Genomic DNA, 24892 nt, shown 5'->3' on the forward strand with positions numbered 1-24892 from the left:
ATAAAAGACAATGTTAATGTTAAATACTTAAAGCCAAAAGAAAGTAATTCATTTTAAACAGACCTGATTATGTTCAGGTAAACACAAAAAATAGCAACTTACAGAATTAGATATATATTCCTTCCTGGTGTTCCAGGTCTCCTACAATATGGCCCCAACTTACCATTTTGGCCTTGTCTTCTACTATTTCTCCAATTATAAACTATTTACCAGATGACATGGATAAATTATTATTTTTAAAGTTGATTATTTCTTTAAAAAAAATCTATTACTAACAATACCATTAATGTCTTTAGTTATACTAAAATTCTGAAAAATATAAATATAGGAAAAACATATTCCCAATGTTAAAAAAGGTTAAAAATTTCATTTACATAATTCATTTTTGGAAAATGTATAGTTATTAATAATCAAATAAATAATACCTTTAATAGTTTGCAAGAAGGAAATTCTGGTAGAAAACGTAATTTATTTCTCCTCAAATAAAGTAATTCTAGTGATTCCATGCCAGTCAATTCAGGAGGTATAGTTTCCAAGAGATTTGAATTACAATCCAAATGCTTCAGTCCTATAAGACATATTTAAAAACAAAGTACTCTAGCACTCTGTTAAAGTAGTCTAAGATGTATAAACTATACTCTATGAAATATTATTTCCCTTGGTAATTATACACCTTTAAAAAGAAAAACTTTAAAATAAAGATATATATAGATATATATAGATATATATATATATACATGCATATTAGTTGTAAGAATGAATGGCAAATAAATATAGCTAGCAGTGGCTTAAACACATCTGTATTTAAAATGAGCAAGCTGACTTTCTGTGTCAGGACTTCCTTCCTATTTCTATATATTTCTATGTATTCTATGCAATCCCTCCTATTTTTCCATCTGTCCATACTGCCTCTCTCTCCCTCCCTGTTGTTTTTCCCTTCTTTTCTCTATTACTTTAATTACATGCTTTGTCTAACACCTGAGCTAACTCTTAACAAGAATGTATACTATAGCTAAAGAAGAATGTTCTTACTTGCAGCACCTCTTAGTTCCAAGATCTTTCTTAAAAGGCAGAACAGAAAACAAAAATGGAGAAAAGTAAGTCTTCTTTCCCTTATAATTTCAATAAGCAGTTTTCTCCCTAATCCATATTACTGATTCTTACACTTGTGATGGTCACCATATACTTAACACAATTCACTCTCAACCCTCTAGTTCGAATAGGCAATTTTACAACTATATTTTGTAATGTATATTTTACAAGTTTTTTCCTGTACTTTGAGATGTCAAGTTTAACATAATTTAAGACTAAGTTAATGTACTTTCTTAGACTGCTTCTTCCTATGTTTAAAGAAGCTACTTTGCAAAAGTAATAGCACTACTTTCAATTTCACATTAACAAAATTAACTACTAATTTCCCATTAACAGATAAATTTTATCTTATTTTAGCTACAGCATTGAGAAAAATGTCACAATATGACCCACCCCAAAGCCAGTAAATTCTACAAAAAGTTTCTTTTAAAGTTAGAGACTGTAGTTTTCATAACTATTTGCACCTAAGAGCCCTGATTGGGAATACAAGCAGTATGTAGTAAGAAAGAGTGATGGGGACGGAGCAAGAGGAATCAAACCCTAGCTCTATGATTTATAATTTCTAAGCCTAGGTTTATGAATCCCTAAAATGTAATACACATTCTCCCCAACATATAGAGCTACTGTGATGGCAAAATGATATATGTAAAAACATTTTGAATTACAAAGAACAAAACAAATGTTAGGATATTTTTCTTGGGATTGGTTATTAATAGTGAAATAACAACTTAATGTCCTACCTGTGATCTTATAATATCACTGTCATGGTTGAAGGACATGTCATTAATTATACAGTACATAAGAAAAAATGCTGTAAATTTTAAGTATTTTTCTATTTATTTCTCTATCTGTCCCTCTCTCAAGGTATTTCTACTCAATTTATGAAAAAAAATCCATGCTTCTTATATACTCCAGATATTATATTTTATGTTTAGCTGTACTTTTTAATAAGTTTATTGACAAATTACAAAACCAAATAGTTTTAACCACCAGTAGTTACAAGTAAAGCTTCTTCTAAAATGTCAATTCGATTTATGGCAGATTGAACTTACACACTCCAACTATAAAATACATATAATTGTTAATCTAAAGTAAAACAGCACAGTTTTACAAATTCACCTGAAAATGATCTGTAATTAACTATATGAAATCATTTCTCTGACATCCTCTACAAAAGGGAGACTTAAAAAGAGTGAAGAAATTGGGGATCAACAGAGGTGAGGCTTAGAACCTCTCCCCCACTGTTTTGAGAGAAATCTTCTGCATCCGTGGATGTTTTGTTGCCCTTTACTAGCTTGGATTAACACATAGTCTACAGGCACACACCTGATCATCTACATTTGCTCTCTAACAACACTAAACTAAGTTTTCTACCTTTATCTTACATCTACCTACCACTTCAGCATTTATTAAAAATAATAATAATAATAATAATAAAGGGAGAAATGTGGGATCCACATATAATTCAAGTATAAAAATCAAACGAATATTCATATTTGACCTGATTGTTTATGGTTCATAATGCGTGATCAAAACCGAAAGTTTCTGTGATGACTGCCCTTGTACTGTGCACCATGTAAGAACTTATTCACTATGTAAGAATTTGTTCACCATGTAAGAACTTGTTCATTATACTTTAGAAGATTGGAGACTGTTGAAAATTAGGCTTGGGGTTGATTAATGATTGTGCATTGACTCCCCTATACAGAATTTTATTGTTGTTAACAACCATTTGATCAATAAATATAAGATATGCCCTCTCAAAAAAAAAAAAAAAATTCAATTCAACAAATGTCTTTTGGATACTTAGTATGTGTATTGTACCAGGGAAAAAAAAAAATTTAATTCTTAAAAAAAAAAAAAGGTAATGAAAAGTCTTGGGTAATTTGCTTAACCTTGTTAGCACCCATTTCCTCCTCTGTCAAGTGAGGCTGATGATAGCAACCTCTTAGGATTATTGTGATGACTAGACATAATCTATACTAAGGTGCTCAATAAATGGTAGCCAATTATACCGTTAAAAAAAAAAGAGTGAAGAGGGCTAATACATGTCTAGCCAAAAAGAATAAATAAGGTAAATAATCTAGAGCTGACATGCAATGTGCTCATTAATCAAGAAGTAATAACAATTTGCCTTTAAATAAAAAAAAAGCACTATAATGATTTTGGACTCTAAATCAAGAATGCTAAGATGATGTAAGTATACTTAGAAAATACCGGAATGTACCTTAAATTTTTTTATCCCTTAATAGTAGTTCTATAATACTGTACATATGATGGTTCAATGATAAACTTTATTATTACACTATTATTTGACATTATTACTTATGGAGCAGGAATTTATGAATGAAAAGATAGCATAGCTCAAAACCTTAACCAATCTCTCAAGTATATAATTTTACTACAATTCATAACCAAATTTTCTTTTCCTCTTTTTAATATGCCAAAATATAGTAACTTTTGGGGGAAACTGTGTAGGAAATTGCTGGACAATAATGGCCTACAGAAGATGTAACTAGATGCTAGTGTTTGCATTTATTACCATAAAATCGATTTGACTTCTCTGTAACTAATTATATTCAAAATTTATTTTTCCAAATTTAAGTTGTACCAACTTCAAATTTATGTATTTTAATTTTTTTAAGTTGAGGTATAGTTGTTACACAATATTATACTGGTTTCAGATGTATAACACAGTGATTCAATAGTTATGTACATTACCAAATGCTCAACACAGTACATCCAGTTACCAACTGTATTTATATATTTTTAAAATTTACATATTTTTAAAATAGAGAAAATTTACTTTTCATTCCACTTATTTCTGCTGGCAAACTCTTCAGTTGATTACTGGAAAGATTGAGTCGCACCAGACTGGACAGAGAAGAAAAACTAGCAGGAATAGTTCTAAGACAATTGTTTGAAAGATCCTTTAAAAAGAGAAAGAGAGAATGAATGAATAAGTTAATTTTTAAAAATATGTGATCTCTAAAGGGGATTTCAGAATTTTGAGGGAATTACAACATAAAAAAGACTATTTCAGAGGTGATGTGTTTTGTAACCAATATTCACAAATCGTCATTCATTACCTCAGTATTCTGTAGGCCCACAATGTGCTAATAACTTGGCAGAGAGGAATTAGAATGACTTCTGACTTCAAAGATATTTTACACAAAGGTTTCTATTAAGTCATACTTTATCACATTCATATTTTCAATAAAAAAAAACCATTTGTTTACCCAATATTTATTGAGTACCTATGATAAACTGGGCAAACTGCTCGGGTAAACTAGAATATGAAATGAAAAATATCTTTGTGAGAATGAAAAATTCTTGAAAGAAAGAAAAATAAAGCTGAAAAAAATTGCCATTTAAATTTTTTGAGGAAAAAATATTCCCTCCTGGTTCCTCTGCTGATCTCAGCAAGTCTGCTTTGACTAAGTCTGGAAGTCTACGGTACTCTGCTGTTCATTCATTCAAGCTTGCCTAATTAATTTCTACACTTCAATGTTTTGTTAAGTCATTGTTTCTTTTTTCTTTAAATAATTATGACAGAGCTTTGTTTTCAAACTCACTTTAAACGACAATGTTATTAATCAAGTAACTCCTTTTATGGTATTTGAGTACTCCACTAGCTATCAACAAACTGCTAGGTGGGGCCAGTGACAACAATAAATAAGAAAAATATGACTTAAAGGAACTGTCCTCTGAAGACTTTCATTTATGTAGTCAAACATTCAACAATTGTATTCTGTAACTCTAATAAATTAAGAAGACAGAAAAGGTTAAAAATGCTAGATCAGCACATTTAAAAAAATACTGTTATCATAAGTAACATATTTTTATAACCTACAATATAACAATCTAGGACACTAATACTCTGAGGTCTAAGAATCAAGAGATTACTAAAAAATAAATTTCGTGTAATTTCAAAAGTTACACTAAATGCACTGTAGTATTCTGGACTTGGATCCTGGAACAATAAAAAAAAGGACCTTAGTGGAAAAACTGGGAAAATCCTAATAAAATCTGTGGCTTAGTGATATTGTACCACTGTTAATTTCTTAGTTTTTACAAATACGCATGTTACATAAAATGTTAACACTCAGGAAAGCTGGATGAAGGAAATAAGGGAAATCTGTTTACTATCTTTACATTTCTGTAAATCCAAATTTATTCCAAAATAAAAAGCTTAAATTTAAAAAGTTTCTGATAAAGATATAAATTCACAAATTCTTAAGACCTTTTAAGGAACCCAAATCAGCATAATTACTAATAAAGTTAAACACTTAAGTCCTTCAGTTAATAATCAGATATAAAGTAAAAGATATATAAATTAATCAGTATTTATGTTAAGTAATTTATTCAATAAATATTTATTTAGTGCCATTGTGCTAAGCAGTTTTACTTTTAATGTTTTAATATATTGCTGCTCACATTTATGACTTATTTGCTAATGAGTCCTTAAGAACACAATTTTCAACTGAAACATCCTTTCACTATGCAAAAGACTACCTGGGAACCGATAAAGAGGAAACAACTGGGCACTGCTATAGTTATTAGGTTTCCTTTCTACCCTAGATGCTTTTTTAAAAAAAGCTCTTTTACCATTAAATTTTATAAGAAAATCTGATAGCTCCCTCCTTTGCCATTCATTTTATGTGTCTTGCCTTTTACTTTTCAAACCTAATTTCCAATTTGATGAGACTGCAAGACAAAGAGATAACTGAAGAAATGTTTGAGAACAGTATATATTTTTTATTTCAAACACTATGAGGAAAATATCAAGGAGGGCATATTTACAGCAAAATGGAAGTAAAAGAAGTAATTTTTCCTTTAGTGAAAAATAAACTTTAAGGCTAAAATGACATAAATGAGTTTTTTCAAAACATGTGGTAGGGAAAAGAACAAGAATGAACTATGAAAAGAACTATGTGGAATAAAGATTGGGTATTAGACCATCTGCTAACATAGCTAAAGTCTTTCAGATAGGATATTGTCACAGGTTAATACCCTGTGCAGCTCAAAAGTCTGTTTTGACCCATTTCTATTTCACAACCCTAAGATTTCCAAAGCATCTAATGTCTTTCATAGATGTTTTTCAGTTAAGTTCCAGGAGGAAAAGCAACCACTAACTGTTCTACATCAGTTTGGTCCACATCAGAGAAGGGACACCTCTACAGATAAGCCAAAAAGTGTCCCAAGTTACCTTTACCTCATTATCAAAGTAAAGTCCTCACCAAGGGGGGAGCTACAACATTAATCTAGGCACAACTATGTATGTAGAAACATGTTTTTAAACTGTACCAGCAGGAACTTACACCCACCTCTATTATGTGGTGTAAAACCTTCCCTTGCTAATCATTCTAGTAAAAAGACTTGCTTTCCATTGCTGTAGAGCCTTGACTTTGGAAGTGATTCCCCGGGGGTTGCTACAAATAATATTTATTTTGTGTGACAACTACTTCTAGTGAAATTTTTTTATTTCAACTCACCAAACAAACTCATATTTAGTTGGTAACAATACCTTACAGTGGAATTTTACTCCCTCAGTGATTAAGTGGGAAGAAAAAAAAAGGAAACACTTTGGAATCAAATTGACTTATGTTAAAATCCTGAATTCCTTATTTATTAGTTACATGATTTGAATTAAGTTATTTTTTATAAGCCTAAGTTTTTTATCTGTTTTCGGAGATAAAACTGTATCTTGCTATATGTAAAGCACTAAACAAAGTGTGTATTTTTTTTATTATTCTTAATAATATGATTAAAATAGTATTTATATACTTTATGGGTAACTCTGTTTCAGATGTGACACAGATAGAATGAAAATATTGCCAGGTAACATGGCCATTTTGAAAAATGGGGAAGAAAACGAAGGTCTTAAAGGGATTATGTGGGCATTCCAGGCCAGGAGGGCCATAATGGGCTATAAAAAAGGACGTAGGAACTGCAGAAAAGGAAATTGGTATGCTAAAGACACCTTAAAGTCAGAAAAACTCTGAATAACAAAGCATCCTTACCACCCCTTGCCCAAACTCTATTCCTAAATTAAAACCTAAGGTGATTTCATAAGAAAACATAGGAAAAACAAATAAACAATTATTAATTTAGTGATCTAATCGAAATACAGAGTTTCTGATAATCTAGTCATACAATCAACTGTTCATATTCTCATGATTTCAATCATATACACAATTTCTAAGTCTGATGAAAAATCCCCGCAGCCCCAAATTAGATAAAATTTGGAAAATCACAACTTACCAAATCTTCTAAATTGAAAAGTTGTTCAAATCCCTCTGGTACACAAGTTAGTTCATTATGCTGGAGATATAGGCCCTTTAGGTTTCTTAGATTTGTAATTTCTTCGGGGAGTACTTTCAGTTTGTTATGACTATTGATTGATAAAATAAATGCTGAATAATCTGGTGCCAACATAATATTTATAAAAGCATTATTATAACCAAATTCATGGGTTCGTTTAAAAAATGAAGTATGGTTACCAATTTTCAGTACTTAAAAATTTTACATCCTAAAAATATACCCTTACTAAAATGACAGTAACCTAAAGTAATAAAATCAAGAGTTTCAAAGAAAAATAACAAAGAAATGAAGGTTTTTAACCAAACAATTTGTGAACTTTTGACTGCTTCCTATAACCAACTCTTGATATTACCTATGTGAAAGATATACCTATGTGAAAGATATACCCTTACTAAAATGACAGTAACCTAAAGTAATAAAATCAAGAGTTTCAAAGAAAAATAACAAAGAAATGAAGGTTCTTAACCAAACAATTTGTGAACTTTTGACTGCTTCCTATAACCAACTCTTGATATTACCTATGTGAAAGATATACTGGATTCTTAATTTTGTATACTGTATCTGAGTTTTAGAATTTTGACAAAGATATGTACACACATACACTACAGTGGAGTCACATTTTATACAGGGATTATGTTTTAAAACTAGCACTCAAGACAAAAAATAGTTATTTCTGTTGAAGGGCCTAGTGTGTCCAGTTGAATGTAATATGCAATTCCACTCTTCTTTCTACCTAGTCTTAACTTTGTAGCTCAGTTCTTCTACAGATATTCAGATTTAGGACAAGTCCCAAATCATTGACAATGATAAACCCCCTTATAATTAAGAGATGACTTAACTTGTTCCCATATTTATGTCAATCAAACTGTTCACTTATGAATTTCACTCTATTTTCATGCCTTATACAATTATTTAAAAAGTAACAGGGGGAAATGGGAACTTTTAAGGGATAACAATAGCCTTAAATTGCATTAAAATAAAAGTAGTTGGAACAAAAATGCCAGATGTCTTATAAAATAAGAACGCCTGAAAACTTCAAAAATGGGTTACTACTGTTGGTGACTTAATTGATTTTTTTGTATATTTTATAGGAATCTATTTGAGCAGAGATGTATCAAGAGTTGGAAAGCTAATGCTAAAGCCACATCCACTCCATACTCCCTCACTTTTTCCTCTCAGCCTCCCCATTTCTGCTTCTGCAGGCCACATCCATGTCTGACTTATAAGGGGAAGAGGTTCTGATGTAGTTCTTATCAATTAACACCATTTTATGTATAGATATTTTTGCTAATTTATGGTAATTTTAAGTTTTTTCACGTGATGAAGATTGTCATGTGAGGAACTATTTTACCTCAAACCAGTTAACTCACCTGCAGAAAACAGGTTTGACCATGCTATCTTAGATCTATAACCATATCCTTTTTATAAACCAGTTTTTCAAACTGTTTTTAATACTTAAAATCTTTTTTTTCTCTCCTAAATGAAATCTTCCCTAATCCCTTTTTCTCTAATATCTGTACATATAACACGTAAAAGCAGTTATTCTTTTGAAAGTTGAAATGTGTACTGAGGGGCCAACAGAGTTAACTAGAGCCTTAGCTGTCTAGTCCCCGTGTAGCTATCAATGAGTACCAAAAGCATAGAACCCCAAAAGTCCTCAGAAAAGTCGAAAAACTATTAATATCAAAACCATGAAATTTTAAATGAATAAAGTAATTGTTTTAAATTTCTTCCTGTTGCCATCTTACTACGCTGATAGACAGTGACTGCCATGGGGGGGTGAGGACTTGATAATATGGGTGAATGTTGAAACCACAATATTATTCATGTGAAACCTTCATAAGATTGTTTATCAATGACATTCTAATTAAACAAAAAAATTCTTCCTATTGCTTACCACCTGAATATTTTTGGGACTTGGTAACTTAAAAGTAACTTAAAACTTGATATATCAACAGAGATTTTGTAAAATCATCACTAAAAATTGTTTCATAAAAAAAAACTTTTTAAAAAATCAATTGGCCTTAAATTTGTGAAATGAGAAAACATGTAGCAATTTTAAAATCAAAAATCTTAAAATTAAAACTAAAAACTTTTATTCAGCTTTAAGCACCTTCTGAGATAATACAACAAAATGTTCTAGTGTTAGAAAAAAATTATAAAGAATATTAAATTTATAGCTTTATACTACCAATACTGAAGTAGCTTAAATTTTACCTGACATTAAGTTTCTGAAGATTTTCTAACTCTCTTATAACAGAAGGAAGGGATGTCAGCTGATTATCATGTACCTAAAAGTTATCAAAAGACAAAGTCAATATTTTAGTCTTACAATTAACCCCATACAAGCTTTGCCACTGTACAAATCCTTCAACAATAATCCTGTTCTTCTAATTCATAGCATAGAGTTGGACTATTGGTCATTTGTTATGTGTATAGAAGAGGAAAAGGAGTTTGAAATTGACCAAACTGCTGTTCAGAAATCATGAAAAAGTTATCAATTTAAAATATTAAGATAAAAATTTTTTAAACCCTCCACCCCAGTAAGCAGAATTTTAATCTCGAAAAGAGATGAGAGGGTTAGAAATTAATCTTCTTATGGTATGATTTGTGTCATCAGAAATGTCAAAATAAATTTATGTCAACACACAAAAAATAAATGAGGAAGAAGATGGGGACTACTGTCATGTTCTCACAGAATCATAGTTTTCAAGGTACAAGGAATTTCAGAGAACAATTAAGCCAAACCATTCAATTTACAAATGAGGAAAATTGAAAGTTCTCTAGAAATTTGTATCTATCCATCTTTTTCAGACATGAATAGGAAGATTTTTGGTGTTCCTAAGTAAAGTATACCAGAAGTCTGTAGACTGGGAAATAAATTACTCATGCTGTACCACATGACAAAGCAACCAGAGACTAAAAACATAGTTCCTGAATAAACATACAAAAATTTAAGTTCAATAATTTAAGTCAGTGCAGGAGGCAAGTAAAAAAAAAAAAATCAATTTTAAGTACTTGCTTTAATGTCTGGAAAAATAATGATAAAAATAATAGTAATATTATTATTGTTGAAATAGGTGAAGGGGATAAAGAGCCACAAATATCCAATTATAAAACAGTCACAGAGCTGAAAATACAGCACGGGAAATATGAAAAATATCAATAAACAAAAGATGAACAGCAGCAACCACTTATTAAATGCCAATTCTGTTTGTAACCATTTAATTCTAAGAACAATTTTTAAAAAGTAGGTAGTAGTATAAACGAAGAAGTTCTAGTTCATGGATGTGAAAACTGAGGCATAAAAAGGTAACTCTCCCAAAGTCACACAGCTATCAAGTGGCAGAGTCAGAATTTGAAGCCTCATGTGACTATGTGCTCCTAACCATCATGTTATGCCTAACATGTAATATGTTATTCTTTCTTGCATTCTACCACCTGAATGTGGGTTTTCTGCTAATGGAAGCCTGATTTAGCTTTAGTCTCTTCAACTAATGACTCATATTTATAATCAGTCAACTTACATCAAGAACAGTGAGTGCAGGCAGGAGTTGGAGGTCATCTGTAAGTGACTGAAGTTTATTGTTGGATAAGATTAGTTTGGCCAAATCCGTCTGCTCCCACCATCGCTCAGAAGCACTGAATGAAAGATTCTCATTAGCTTCCTCAGGGATATCCACATTTATTCTCCAGACACACTGAGGCACTATTTCCACCAGTACCACAAGAAGAAAAAAAAAAAAGTAAGAAGTGAGAAACTAAGTAACATACTTTTATAGTAGCTATTCAGTTTATCTACTGAAAAGCAATTTCTGAAACATTAAAAGAAACTTTCAAATAAGTCAAGCAAATAGCAATGAATTGCAACTAGATTAAAAACTGATTTTATTCAAAAATAGAGTATGTGATACATACCTTACATATTAGACCTCACTTTTATCTTCATTCAACTACATTTACTATAAAAACACTGCACAACACATTGTGGTAGATATGCAAGACAAAGAATGGACTCTGGTTATACCAGTACACTAAAAGAACACAGAAGGCATGGAAATCATTTATAAGGTAATGTTATAACTTTTATATCAGAAGTATATACTAAGTATGAGAAAACACTGTTAACAGTAATAATAGCTAATAAGAATAGCTGATACTTACAAATACCAGGCACTTTTGAACATACTAACTCATAAAACCTCGTAACAACTCTGGGAGGTAGGTGCTCTGACTACTCTCATCTTACAGATGATGAAAATGGGGCACAGAATGTACAATTTTCCAAGGTTCTATAGCTAGTAAGAGATGGGATTCAAACTCTGGCAAAGCTTTATTGTCTTGTCTCTCAGTGAGTTATTTTCAAGGCCTATCAGACTCTTGTAGGAGCTATTTTACCTGTCATAACAGTTTTATTACTTACTCCACCACAAAACAGTGTTAATTCTACTGCAGCAAATACAGCAATTCTTTTAATATAGTAAGACTGTACAAGTTGAACAGAGAGAGTCCAGCTTATCATTGTAAAACTTGAAGTTCCCAAGGTATTAATTTGCTGTAGTGTTGTAGCAAAACTATCTGAAATAGAGTCCTGCATTCCTTTATAAAAGTAAGACTACATTTTACTATGATTTAGAACTCTGAGCTGATAGTAATTAAGGCAATGATTGGTTATGTTCTGCAGTCAATGACTATCATCTCAAAACAAGATTAAATGAAAAGGTGTGGTCAACGTTTAAAGTTCAGGACACTAAAATACAACTCAAGATGAGTACTCTGTACAATCTGTAGCAAAGCTCCTGAAATCCATGAGACTTAACATCCACTCAAAAAAGCAAGGTACATATATTCATATTAGAATAAATTATAAGATCCCTCTTCTACCCCTTCTCTCTGCTTAAACAGCCTTTACTTCTCTACACTTCTGTCAATGAATCTCTTAGCAAATATGAAAATACAGAATGTGAATCTATTCCTATCTCTAACTCATAAAACCTCATCACAACTCTGGGAGGTAGGTGCTCTGTAGATGTTTATTTTCAAAGCAAAGCAAAATAAAAATTCACTCTTCCCAACTATTTTGAGATCAAAATTACCATATATTATTATTATTTATTATTATGTAGGTATGGATGGCTAATGAGAACGAGAAAACACACATCAGCTCAGAAATGGCATATTTACTCACTAATACCAAAGGAGTCAGTAGAAATGGGAAGGCATATGCATTTGATGAAAAATTGATGGTACTCTTGAAGGAAAAAGAAGTTATTAATCAAAATACAGCTTATGTCACCAAAGAGCTCCAGAAGAAAAAAAAAAAGGCAAGATAAAACAATACAAAGCCATTAAAAAAATGTATGGAAGAAGCTGATATGCACAATTCCACTCCTAAAGAAAATATGGAGAGCATTTGTATATGTTTTTCTCTAATACCTATACACAGATATATAAAGATGATTATAGTTAAAAAGCAATGAAATAAATTATCTTTTGGGGCAAAGAAGGTAGACAGCACAAGATGTCTGCCCACAACACAATAAAAAATACCTGTTACCCATCATCTACATTAAATATTAAAATTTTATCATTATTTCAGATATTTTCATTAAAAAAACTTTTTGTCTTTGTGGGAACAATCAGGGGATGGACAACTGTTGATACTGTACTGTTATAAGAACATGTATCAATTTGCTTTTCCATAAACATTGACTTGCTAATCATTCTTTTCCCCATTGTTTGTGAGGTACCCCAATTTCTCTAAGAGCTTACAGCATCAAGATTCATGTCACTTATCTTCCCCTCCCCACGAATATAGAGAACCCTAAAAAGATAAGTAACCTTAATTATTGAGAAATTCTGTGGAGCCATTCTAAAACCAGCTTACCATAGAAACTAATAGATAAAAATGAGGGCCAGGAGGAGCCAAGATGGTGACGTGAGTAGAGCAGCAGAAATCTCCTCTCAAAACCATATACATTTTTTAAAATACAACAAATACAACTATCCCTAAAAGAAAGACCAGAAGATACAGAACAACAGACAGACTACATCTACACCTGCGAGAACCCAGCGCCTCGTGAAGGGGGTAAGATACAAGCCGCCGCCTGGCAGGACCCAAGCGCCCCTCACCCCAGCTCCCGGCAGGAGGAGAGGAGTCGGAGCGGGGAGGGAGAGGGAGCCCAGAACTGCTAGATACCCAGTCCTAGCTATCCGCACCGGAGCGCAGACACACAGTGTGTGGGGTGCTGGATACCAGGGAAACAGAACAGTAAAACCTGCAAGCAGGTCCCTACAGCCGGCACTCCTGGGACAAAGAAAAGCGAGTGCTTTTTGAAAGTCTTAAAGGGACAGGGACCCCACAGCTAGACAGAAGCGTCCTGGGACACTCAGCCCAGCAGCTGGGAATCCGAGGGAACACCAGGAGCCCTAATCTCCTGGGTGGCAGTGCAGCTCTGAGGCCCATCATGGTGATAAACAGCCTCCCTCCCATTTCCCCTCCAACGCAGCTCCACCATAGTGGAGAAGCAGCCTGAGAGCGGCCACACCCACAGCAAGCACGGAGCTTACTCCACAGAGGCTGGACAAGAATCAGAGACCCAGTCTGTGCGCAGCCACCCAGCACAGGCCTCTAGGGGTCACTGTTCTTCCAGGAGGGGAAGGCCACAAACTAGCAAGAAGGAACGTTCTCCCAGTCGACACACGCGCCAGCTCCCCACAACCACCTCTATCACCATGAAAAGGCAGAAGATTTTGATCCAGACCAAAATAACAGAGACAACCCCTGAGAAGGAGCTTGGAGAGATAGATCTAACCAACCTCCCTGAAAAAGAATTAAAATTAAAGCTCATAACCATGTTGATGGAGCTGCAGAGAAATATGCAAGAGCTAAGGGATGAAGTCCAGAGGGAGATTACAGACATCTGGAGGGAGATTACAGAAGCAAAACAAACTCTGGAAGGATTTATAAGCAGAAAGGATAAGATACAAGAGGCCATTGATGGAATAGAAACCAGAGAACAGGAATGCATAGAAGCTGACGCAGAGAGTGATAAAAGGATCTCAAGAAATGAAACAATATTAAGAGAACTGTGTGACCAATCCAAAAGGAACAATATCCGCATTATAGGGGTACCAGAAGAAGAAGAGAGAGAGAAAGGGATAGAAAGTGCATTTGAAGAAATAATTGCTGAAAACTTCCCCAAACTGGAGGAGGAAATAATCGATCAGACCATGGAAGTGTACAGAACTCCCAACAGAAAGGACCCAAGAAGGACAACACCAAGACACATAATAATTAAAATGGCAAAGGTCAAGGACAAGGACAGAGTTTTAAAGGCAGCTAGAGAGAGGAAAAAGGTCACCTACAAAGGAAAACCCATCAGGCTATCATCAGACTTCTCAACAGAAACCTTACAGGCCAGAAGAGAATGGCATGATATATTTAATGCAATGAAAGAGAAGGGCCTTGAACCAGGAATACTGTATCCAGCATGACTATCATTTAAATATGAAGGAGGGATTAAACAATTCCCAGACAAGCAAAAGTTTAGGGAATTTGCCTCCCACAAACCACCTCGACAGGGTATTTTAGAGGGACTGCTCTAGATGGGAGCACTCCGAAGACTAAATAGATGTCACCAGAGAAAATAAAATCACAGCAAAGAAAGCAGACCAACCAAATACTAACTAAAGGCAAAAAATAAAATCAACTACCCACAAAAGCAGTCAAAGGAAACACAAAAGAGCACAGAATAAAACACCCAACATATAAAGAATGGAGGAGGAGGAATAAGAAGGGAGAGAAATACAGAATCATCAGACAGTGTTTATAATAGCTCAATAAGCGAGTTAGGTTAGACAGTAAGATACTAAAGAAGATAACCTTGAACCTTTGGGAACCACAAATCTAAAGCCCGCAATCGCAATAAGCACATATCTTTCAATAATCACCCTAAATTTAAATGGACTGAATGTACCAATCAAAAGACACAAAGTAATAGAATGAATAAAAAAGCAAAACCCATCTATATGCTCCTTACAAGAGATTCAAACCCAAAGACATGCAGACTAAAAGTCAAGGGATGGAAAAAAGATATTTCATGCAAAAAACAAGGAGAAAAAAGCAGGTGTTGTAGTACTAGTATCAGACAAAATAGACTTCAAAACAAAGAAAGTAACAAGAGATAAAGAGGGACATTACATAATGATAAAGGGCTCAGTCCAACAAGAGGATATAACCATTTTATATATATATATGTATCCAACACAGGAGCATCAGCATATGTGAAACAAATACTAACAGAATTAAAGGAGGAAATAGAAGGCAATGCACTCATTTTAGGAGATTTCAACACACCACTCATTCCAAAGGATAGATCCACCAGACCGAAAATAAGTAAGGACACAGAGACACTGAACAACACACTAGAACAGGTGGACCTAATAGATATCTACAGAACTCTACATCCAAAAGCAACAGGATACACATTCTTCTCAAGTGCACATGGAACATTCTCCAGAATAGACCACATACTAGGTCACAAAAAGAGCCTCAGTAAATTCAAAGAGATTGAAATTCTACCAACCAACTTTTCAGACCACAAAGGTATAAAACTGGAAGTAAATTGTACAAAGAAAGTAAAAAGGCTCACAAACACATGGAGGCTTAATAACATGCTCCTAAATAATCAATGGATCAACGACCATATTAAAATAGAGATCAAGTAATATATGGAAACAAATGACAACAACAACACAAAGCCCCAACTTCTGTAGGACGCAGCGAAAGCAGTCTTAAGAGGAAAGTATATAGCAATCCAGGCATATTTAAAGAATGAAGAACAATCCCAAATGAATAGTCTAACGTCACAATTATCAAAATTGGAAAAAGAAGAACAAATGTGGCCTAAAGTCAGCAGAAGGAGAGACATAATAAAGATCAGAGAAGAAATAAATAAAATTGAGAAGGATAAAACAGTAGAAAAAAAATCAATGAAACTAAGAGCTGGTTCTTTGAGAAAATAAACAAAATAGATAAGCCTCTAGCCAGACTTATTAAGAGAAAAAGAGAATCAACACACAACAACAGAATCAGAAACAAGAAAGGAAAAATCACGACGGACCCCACAGAAATACAAAGAATTATTAGAGAATACTATGAAAACCTATATGCTAACAAGCTGGAAAACCTAGAAGAAATGGACAACTTCCTAGAAAAATACAACCTTCCAAGACTGACCAAGGAAGAAACAGAAAATCTAAACAGACAAATTACCAGCAATGAAATTGACACAGTAATAAAAAAACTACCCCAGAACAAAAAACCCGGGCCAGATGGATTTACCGCGGAATTTTATCAGACATACAGAGAAGACAGAATGCCCATTCTCCTTAAAGTTTTCCAGAAAATAGAAGAGGAGGGAATACTCCCAAACTCAGTTTATGAAGCCAGCATCACCCTAATACCAAAACCAGACAAAGATCCCACCAAAAAAGAAAATTACAGATCAATATCCCTGAGGAACATAGATGCAAAAGTACTCAACAAAGTATTAGCAAACTGAATTCAAAAATACAACAAGAGGATCATACACCATGACCAAGTGGGATTCATCTCAGGGATGCAAGGATGGTGCAACATTCTAAAATCCATCAACATCATCCACCACATAAACAGAAAGAAGGGCAAAAACCACATGATTGTCTCTAAAGATGCTGAAAAAGCATTCAACAAAATTCAACATCCATTCATGATAAAAACTCCCAACAAAATGGTTACAGAGGGTGACAAGCTTCTGTACAGCAAAGGACACCATCAATAGAACAAAAAGGCATCCTCCAGTATGGGAGAACATATTCATAAATGACAGATCCGATAAAGGGCTGAAATCCAAAATATATAAAGAGCTCACGCACCTTAACAAACAAAAAGCAAATAATCCAATTAAAAAATGGGCAGAGGAGCTGAACAGACATTTCTCCAAAGACAAATTCAGATGGCCAACAGACATATGAAAAGATGCTCCACTTCGCTTGTCATCAGAGAAATGCAAATTAAAACCACAATGAGATATCACCTCACACCAGTAAGGATCGCTACCATCCAAAAGACACACAACAACAAATGTTGGTGAGGCTGTGGAGAAAGGGGAACCCTCCTACACTGCTGGTGGGAATGTAAACTAGTTCAACCATTGTGGAAAGCAGTATCAAGTTTCCTCAAAAAGCTCAAAATAGAAATACCATTTGTCCCAGGAATTCCACTTCTAGGAATTTACCCTAAGAATGCAGCACTAGAGTTGGAAAAGACAGATGCATCCCTATGTTTATTGCAACACCTATTTACAATAGCCAAGAAATGGAAGCAACCTAAGTGTCCATCAGTAGATGAATGGATAAAGAAGATGTGGACATATACACAATGGAATGTTATTCAGCCATAAGAAGAAAACAAATCGTACCATTTGCAACAACATGGATGGAGCTAGAGGGTATTACGCTCAGTGAAATAAGCCAGGCAGAGAAAGAGAAGTACCAAATGATTTCACTCATATGTGGGAAAAAACTGAAGGAACAAAACAGCAGCAGAATCACAGAACCCAGGATTGGACTAACAGTTACCAAAGGGAAAGGGACTGGAAAGGATGGGTGGGAAGGGAGGGATAAGGGTGGGTAAAAGAAAGGGGGAATTACGATTAGCATTTATATAATGTGGTGGGGGGAGGCATGGGGAGGGCTGTGCAACACAAAGACAAGTAGTGATTCTACAGCACCTTACTATGCTAATGGACAGTGACTATAATGGGGGTTGTGGGGGGGACTTGGTGAAGGGGGAACTTAGTAAACATAAGTTCCTCATGTAATTGTAGATTAATGACACCAAAGGAAAAAAAAACAAAGAAATAACTCCATGTACCCACTGCACTCCTTTAGCAATTACTAATTCACTGCTAGTCTTGCTTCATATTAGTTCTATTGCACAATGATCTAAATTATAATCTTAGGAAGGCTGAAATATAACAAATTAAATGCAATGTAAGCAGAGTAACAAGTAAAGAGTAGAAATCAATAAAATAGAAAATAATAGATTAAGAAAGCAATAAAACCAATGCTTGGTTCTTTGAAAGTAGGAGTATCACTACAGATCCTACAGATGTTAAAATGATTAATGAAATATTATAAATAACTTTATACCTATAAATTTGACAACTTAGATGAAATGGACAAATTCCTTCAAAGGGAAAAAAAGATCACAAGAGTAATAGAAAATCTCAGTAGCCTTGCACCTATTAAAGAAATTGAATTTGCTATTTAAAACTTTCCCACAAAAAACCTCCAGGCACAGATGGTTTTACTAGTGAATTCTGTAGTAGAATTTGATACTAATTCTGCACAGACCCTTTCAGAAAATAGAGGAAAGAACAATTCCCAACTCACTGATAAAGCCAGAATTACCCAGATACCAAAATCAAAGACATTAAAAGGGGAAAAAAAAAACATTAAAAACCACAAACTAAAATCCCTAGTGAATATACAACCAAAATTACTTAACAAATGTAGCACCTACATATAAAAAGATAATACGTCATGATCAAGTTAGAAATATATCGAGAATGCATGGCTACTTTAACATTTGAAAATCAATCAATACAATCTACTACATTAACAGGAAAAAAAAAGAAACACCACACAATTGTCAAGAAATTCAGAACAGCTTCTGATAAAATTCAGCAATCATTCAAGATAAAAGCTCTCAAAAAATTAGGTAGTAAGGGGAACTCCTTCAACCTGATAAAGGGTAGCTATGAAAAATTTATAGCTAACATCATATTTAATGGTGAAAGACTCAGTGCTTTCTCTCTAACACTGAGTACAAGGAAAGGATGCCCATTCTCACTACTTTAATATTTTACTAGAGGTCCTGACCAATACAAGAACAAAAATAAAAGACATTCAGATTGGAAAGTAAAACTGTCTCTATTAGCAGACAACATGATCGTCTATGTAGAAAATCCTAAGGAATCTACCAAAAAAATTATGTGCAATAAGTTTAGAAAGTTCACAGAATTCAAGATTAATGTACCAAAATCATCTCTATGTATTAACAATCACAAACTGTATTTTAAAAAAATATTTACAGTAGCATCTGAAGCCACGAAATATTCAGTATTAAATTTAACAAATATAAGCAAGACCTATGGTATATAAATATAAAATATTGCTATGAAAACTTAGATTTGAGTTCCTGGTAAGCAGAGAAATATACCATGTTACAGCTTGAAGATTCAATACAGTTAAGATGTCATTTCTCTCTAAACCCAGTTATAGATTCAGTACAATTCTGATCAAAATCCCAGGAGGCTTTTCTGTAGAAATTAACAAGTGGATTCTAAAATACACATTGAAATGATAAAAAAAATAAAATAAAGTAGGCTAATTCATTTTGAGATAGAAGGAAGTTGTAAGACTTAACTGTACTTGATTTCATGTTTTACCATAAAGTTTATTAAGACAGTGTGTATTGGCACAATGACAGACACATAGATCAATAGAAGAGTTCAGAAAAAATTCCAGGGAATGATTGGCAACTAATTTTCAACAAAGGTTCCAAGATAATTTAATGAGAAAGAAACTGCTTTTCAACAAATGATATTGGTACTGTAAATTTGTATGATAAAAAAATGAACCTCAACTATTACTTTGTGACATGCTCTAAAATTGACTCCAGAGAGATCACAGAATTAATATAAACATAAAACTATAAAAATTCAATCATAGAATTAATGTAAAACATAAAACTATAAAAACTCTAAAAGAAAGCAGAGGAGATAATTTTCACAGCTTCAAGATGGATATAATTTCTTAGTACAGAAAAAGTACAAATCATAAAGAAAATAATTGATAAACTAGACTTCATCAATAGTAAAAACTTAAGTTTTTCTAAAGAAATAATTACGAAAATAGAGCAAGTCTCAGACAGGGAGAATATATTAGATAGTAACATAGATCAATTTCTGTGGACTTGTATCCCCAAAATACAAAAGGTCTTATAACTTACTAGCTTAACAAACAACCCAAATTAAAAATAGACAAAAAAAAAGTCTGAACTCTTGGCAAAAGATATACGAACAGATAGTGAGCAGCTAAAAAGATGTTCAACATCATTACTCATCAATGAAAGGTATTTAAAACCATAAGGAGATACTACACAATCACAAGAATAACTGATGTTAAAAAGACTGACAAGTGTTGGTAATGATGTGGAGCAAGTGACTCTCCCATGTAACTACTAGCAAAGTTTGGTGAATTCATATAAAGTTAAATATATATTTATTAATACATATTCATCAATTCTACTCTCAGGTATGTTACTCAACAGAAATGATAACATGTCTACACAGTCTGTAACAAAAAGCTCATGGCGGTTTTATTCATTACACCCAAAAACTAGAACAACTCAAATGTCCGTCTATAGATGAACAGATAAATTGAAGTATATACATACACAGACAACTATTCAACAATAAAAAAGAATTACTGATATGAGCAACATGGATCAATCTCAAAAAATTTATACTAAGTAAAAGAAGCCTAAAACCAAAGATTGCAAGTGTATAATTCCATTTAAATGAAATTCTAGAAGAAGTTAATCTGTATTAACAAAAAAGCAGATATTGGTTGTGTGGAGCTAGCAGTAAAGATGGACTGACAGCAAAGGGACATAAAGGAACTTTTCAAGTATTAGAAATGTTCTATATCTTGATTCTGGTAATGTTTACACAATTATATATATTTGTCAAAACTCATTGAACTTAAAACAGTACACATACTATTTATAAATTATATCCCAGTAATGTAAACTGAAAATAAAAAGAATGCCAATTTTTAAAATACAGATTTAATATTCAAGGTAATCTGAAGGAATACACACACATACACACACACACACACACACACATATGTACATACATGCATATATATCAAGTAAATGGATGAATAAATTTGTCCTAGGGTGAATACTGCCCTTAAGTAGCACTATTCAACAGAGCTTTCTACAATAACGGGAATATCCTATACTCACACTATTCAATATGGTAGCCAATAGCTTCATATGGCTACCAAGCACTTAAAATGTGGCTAAATTGACTAAAGAACTTGATTTTTAATTTGATTTAATTTTGGTCAATTAAAATTTAAATAGCCATATGTGAGTAGAGGTTTCCACAACAGACAGCATGGCTCTTACCAAACAAAGAAAAAGACCTCTTTACATGTTTTTTTTGACTAATTACTCTTTCTTCCACAGACAACAGCTAATTATACAAATGGGGGCTCACAAATAGGTTGATAGCAAATAACTGTGTAATCTGAGTAAGATAATTGTAAGTGGGTAGATGGAGAAAGAGAAGAAATTTAAAAAAAAAACATTTAAAATGGTGCTTACATGGAAGGATAAGAGAATGTGTAGCCAGTAAACTATAGGAGCAACACATCCAGAGATTTAAAAATCTTTTTTGACTTTTTTGGACAGGTTCATAGATACAATGTTAGCCCATAGTATATGACAATAATTGTTTCCTTGAGGCAGAAAATCATAATCATTCCCATTAAGGTCTATACCCTAACCTATGTTGATTCCCATCTTCTAAAATACTGTAAATATTTTATAACTAAGATACAAAGTATGACACCATGGACATACCATTAACCAAAGCATCAGATACCTAAGGCTCTGGTTTAAACTGTGCAACTAATAAAAGTGGCCAGTAACCTAGTATCTTTGGTTTCCAATTTCCTTGTTGATTTGTTGATTAAATAAGAGGACCCACAGTCACTTAACCCTAGGATCCAACAACAGTAGCACAAACAGGCTTTTGCTAAGTGCAGGATAGTATTTTGATAACAGCTTATCCTACAAACACCATTCATTCGCTGAACTGCCTACCCAATTATAAGCACTTTAAATCAAGTACTCGGTAAAGGATCAAGGAAAGCTCATTGATAAACATTCCAATTTTCTCCATAGTAGTTTATTCATGACCATCAATGTCTTCATTACATTAAAGAAAGAGTCCCTTATTGACCAATCACAATCTTGCAGTGTCATTTTCAGACTATATTTAATGCTTAATTAGAAAAAAATACACTCATATACACATGCACACACTCTCCAGATTAAGATTTAAAAATTATATTGAAGGTATTAACTCAGTTATAACTTAAGGTTGATTCAGAGGGATGTATCTGTTGTTTAGAACAACTGAGCCATTGTTATGTTAGAATGCATGAAGAAAAACTGCTCTTTCCTCAAGTCCAGGAGGAAACTGTAAGAAAAAAATGAAACAATGTTTAACATAAGTAAAAGGAAACATTTTTATCACTCACTTCAAGAGTAAAACATGCTTGAATTTATTACTTTAACTTAAAGGTACATTCAATTTTACAGTGAAGATAAGCCTCACTGAATCTAATTCCATTCTTCCCAATCTGTATTTTTCCTGTGACAATATCTATGACAGATGGCATTCACCTATTAGCTAATTCAGTACAGGTGAGTGAACATGACAATATAAGGGATAAATTTAAATTTGCACTGATTTATTACACAAACTCTGGCATTGGCAGTAACTTGAAACACACATCTCAAGATAACGAGACACTAAATTTTAGTGATTTTAACAGAACAAGAAACAGAATGGTATTTTCAATTAACTAACTAGTTCCTTGTTTTATAATCCAAACAAGTAGACTTCCCTGGATTTCAGTATAGTAAAAGGAAAATGTTCACCTCAAGATTCTGCTATTAAATATAGATTAAGGCTCTTGTGTCTTGCTTTCATTTCTATGAAGTGTTTAAGAATTAGCTTGTTTTAATATCTACTCACTCGGAAGCATAATTTCGTTCTGGAATTATCTGTTATTAAAATCTAGATACTTCAGTTAATTCTTATTAGCTATTTAGAATACCACAGTAAGTTCCAATTAAACAACCAGTAGCCACAATACAGAGCCAAGCTAAACAGTACAGCAGAACATGGTTAATATATATTTAAGCATGGTTATGTAAAACCTTGGTAAACATATGGTTTATGTTACACTTTATATCCTGTCAAAACAAACTGTACATAATGAATAAGCCAAATTCTCATTACCCTAAAACAGTGGCACTGTAATCTTGAGGCTAGAAGCCCTAGCTCTATCAAGAGAATCAAGAGAATTTTTACTACTTTTAAAAGCTACATTCTATTTTTCCAATGTAGAAAGAATAGACATGACTATACTTTACAAATATATGTATGTGATTCTATAAATATGAAGGAGGAAAGAAAGACTTGGAGTATAACAAAAAATTTTAAGTTATTATTTGTTTAACAAGTATAATTCTTAATTACTAAATTTGGATAAAGCTTGTGGAAAAACGCTTGTGCGTAAAAACTGTTGTCATTTTGTTTCCTCAATACCTAGCACAACATCTGTAAAAAGCATAGTAGATATACAACCAATGCTATTTATATAAGTCTAACTCCCTATAGCATATACTTTCATATTTATTATCTCATATATTTATATGAAATATTTCAATTTCTCATACATATTAACAGCAGTCTGAAAGATATTCATATCTTTTGAATGTAATTTATAATTTTAGGTGATAATATTTGGGGATAATAAGAATACTGAGAGAATGTTTTAAAAAATAAATGTTACAAAGTACAAAAATGTGTAGAACAGTTTAAGGGACAATTTAGCAAAAGTTTATACAAAAAGAGAGTTAATCATTTTCTGCAAATACTTTGATGATTAAAATAAAAACTTCTGTAGCTTTTATCCATACTTTGTACCATACAGATTTTTAAGAACCATAACCAACAGGCAACTGGCCTACTTCTATATAGCACTTACTCACTGAGCCATCAGTTACTGAACAGACATGGCATAAAAAGATGAATTAAAGGCCAAACATGCTCAACAGTAAGAAAACAAACAACCCAATTAAAAAACGGGCAAAAGATCTAAACAGGTACCTCATCAAAGAAGATATACAGATGGCAAATGAGAATACGAAAACATATGCCTCATGGCAGTGGCGTGAATGGACCTGTCAACCTATTGGATCCTGGTTGCAACTGTGGAAAGAAGCAGAGTCAAGTATACCTTGATAGAGAAGCAACTGGCTGCTGTGTACCATGCCTTGCTGGCTACAGAGCCCATCACCAGAACAGCTCTGACAAAGGTAATAACCACTTATCCCATCATGGGGTGGATGCGAGACTGGACCTAAAGGCCACAGAGTGGCACGGCACAGATGCCCACACTAGCCAAATGGGGTGCACATTTACAGCAGTGTAGCACCCTCTGCACTAGCCCCTTAAGTGGAGAATTCCAGCATTTATTGGGGCCAGTGACATACACCAGTGGAAAGCAGGAAGAACTTGCTTTTGAGCTATTGGTAGCCAAGGGTCCTTATTAGGAG

At 33.2% G+C, this 24892-nt stretch overlaps 1 protein-coding gene across 1 annotated transcript in view; it reads right to left on the minus strand.

Annotated features, from left to right (window-relative positions):
* LRRC40 (leucine rich repeat containing 40) overlaps positions 1–24892 on the minus strand; it is a 67601-nt gene that overhangs the window by 35442 nt on the left and 7267 nt on the right. The window contains exons 2-6 of the mRNA XM_036890167.2: positions 10944–11125; positions 9634–9707; positions 7357–7486; positions 3899–4022; positions 426–568 (exon numbers count right to left, since the gene is read on the minus strand). Coding sequence (XP_036746062.2) covers positions 426–568; positions 3899–4022; positions 7357–7486; positions 9634–9707; positions 10944–11125 — 653 coding nt within the window. The remainder of the gene's footprint in view (positions 1–425; positions 569–3898; positions 4023–7356; positions 7487–9633; positions 9708–10943; positions 11126–24892) is intronic.

The sequence above is a fragment of the Manis pentadactyla genome, chromosome 4 (assembly GCF_030020395.1).
Source record: "Manis pentadactyla isolate mManPen7 chromosome 4, mManPen7.hap1, whole genome shotgun sequence".
Classification (NCBI taxonomy): domain Eukaryota; kingdom Metazoa; phylum Chordata; class Mammalia; order Pholidota; family Manidae; genus Manis; species Manis pentadactyla.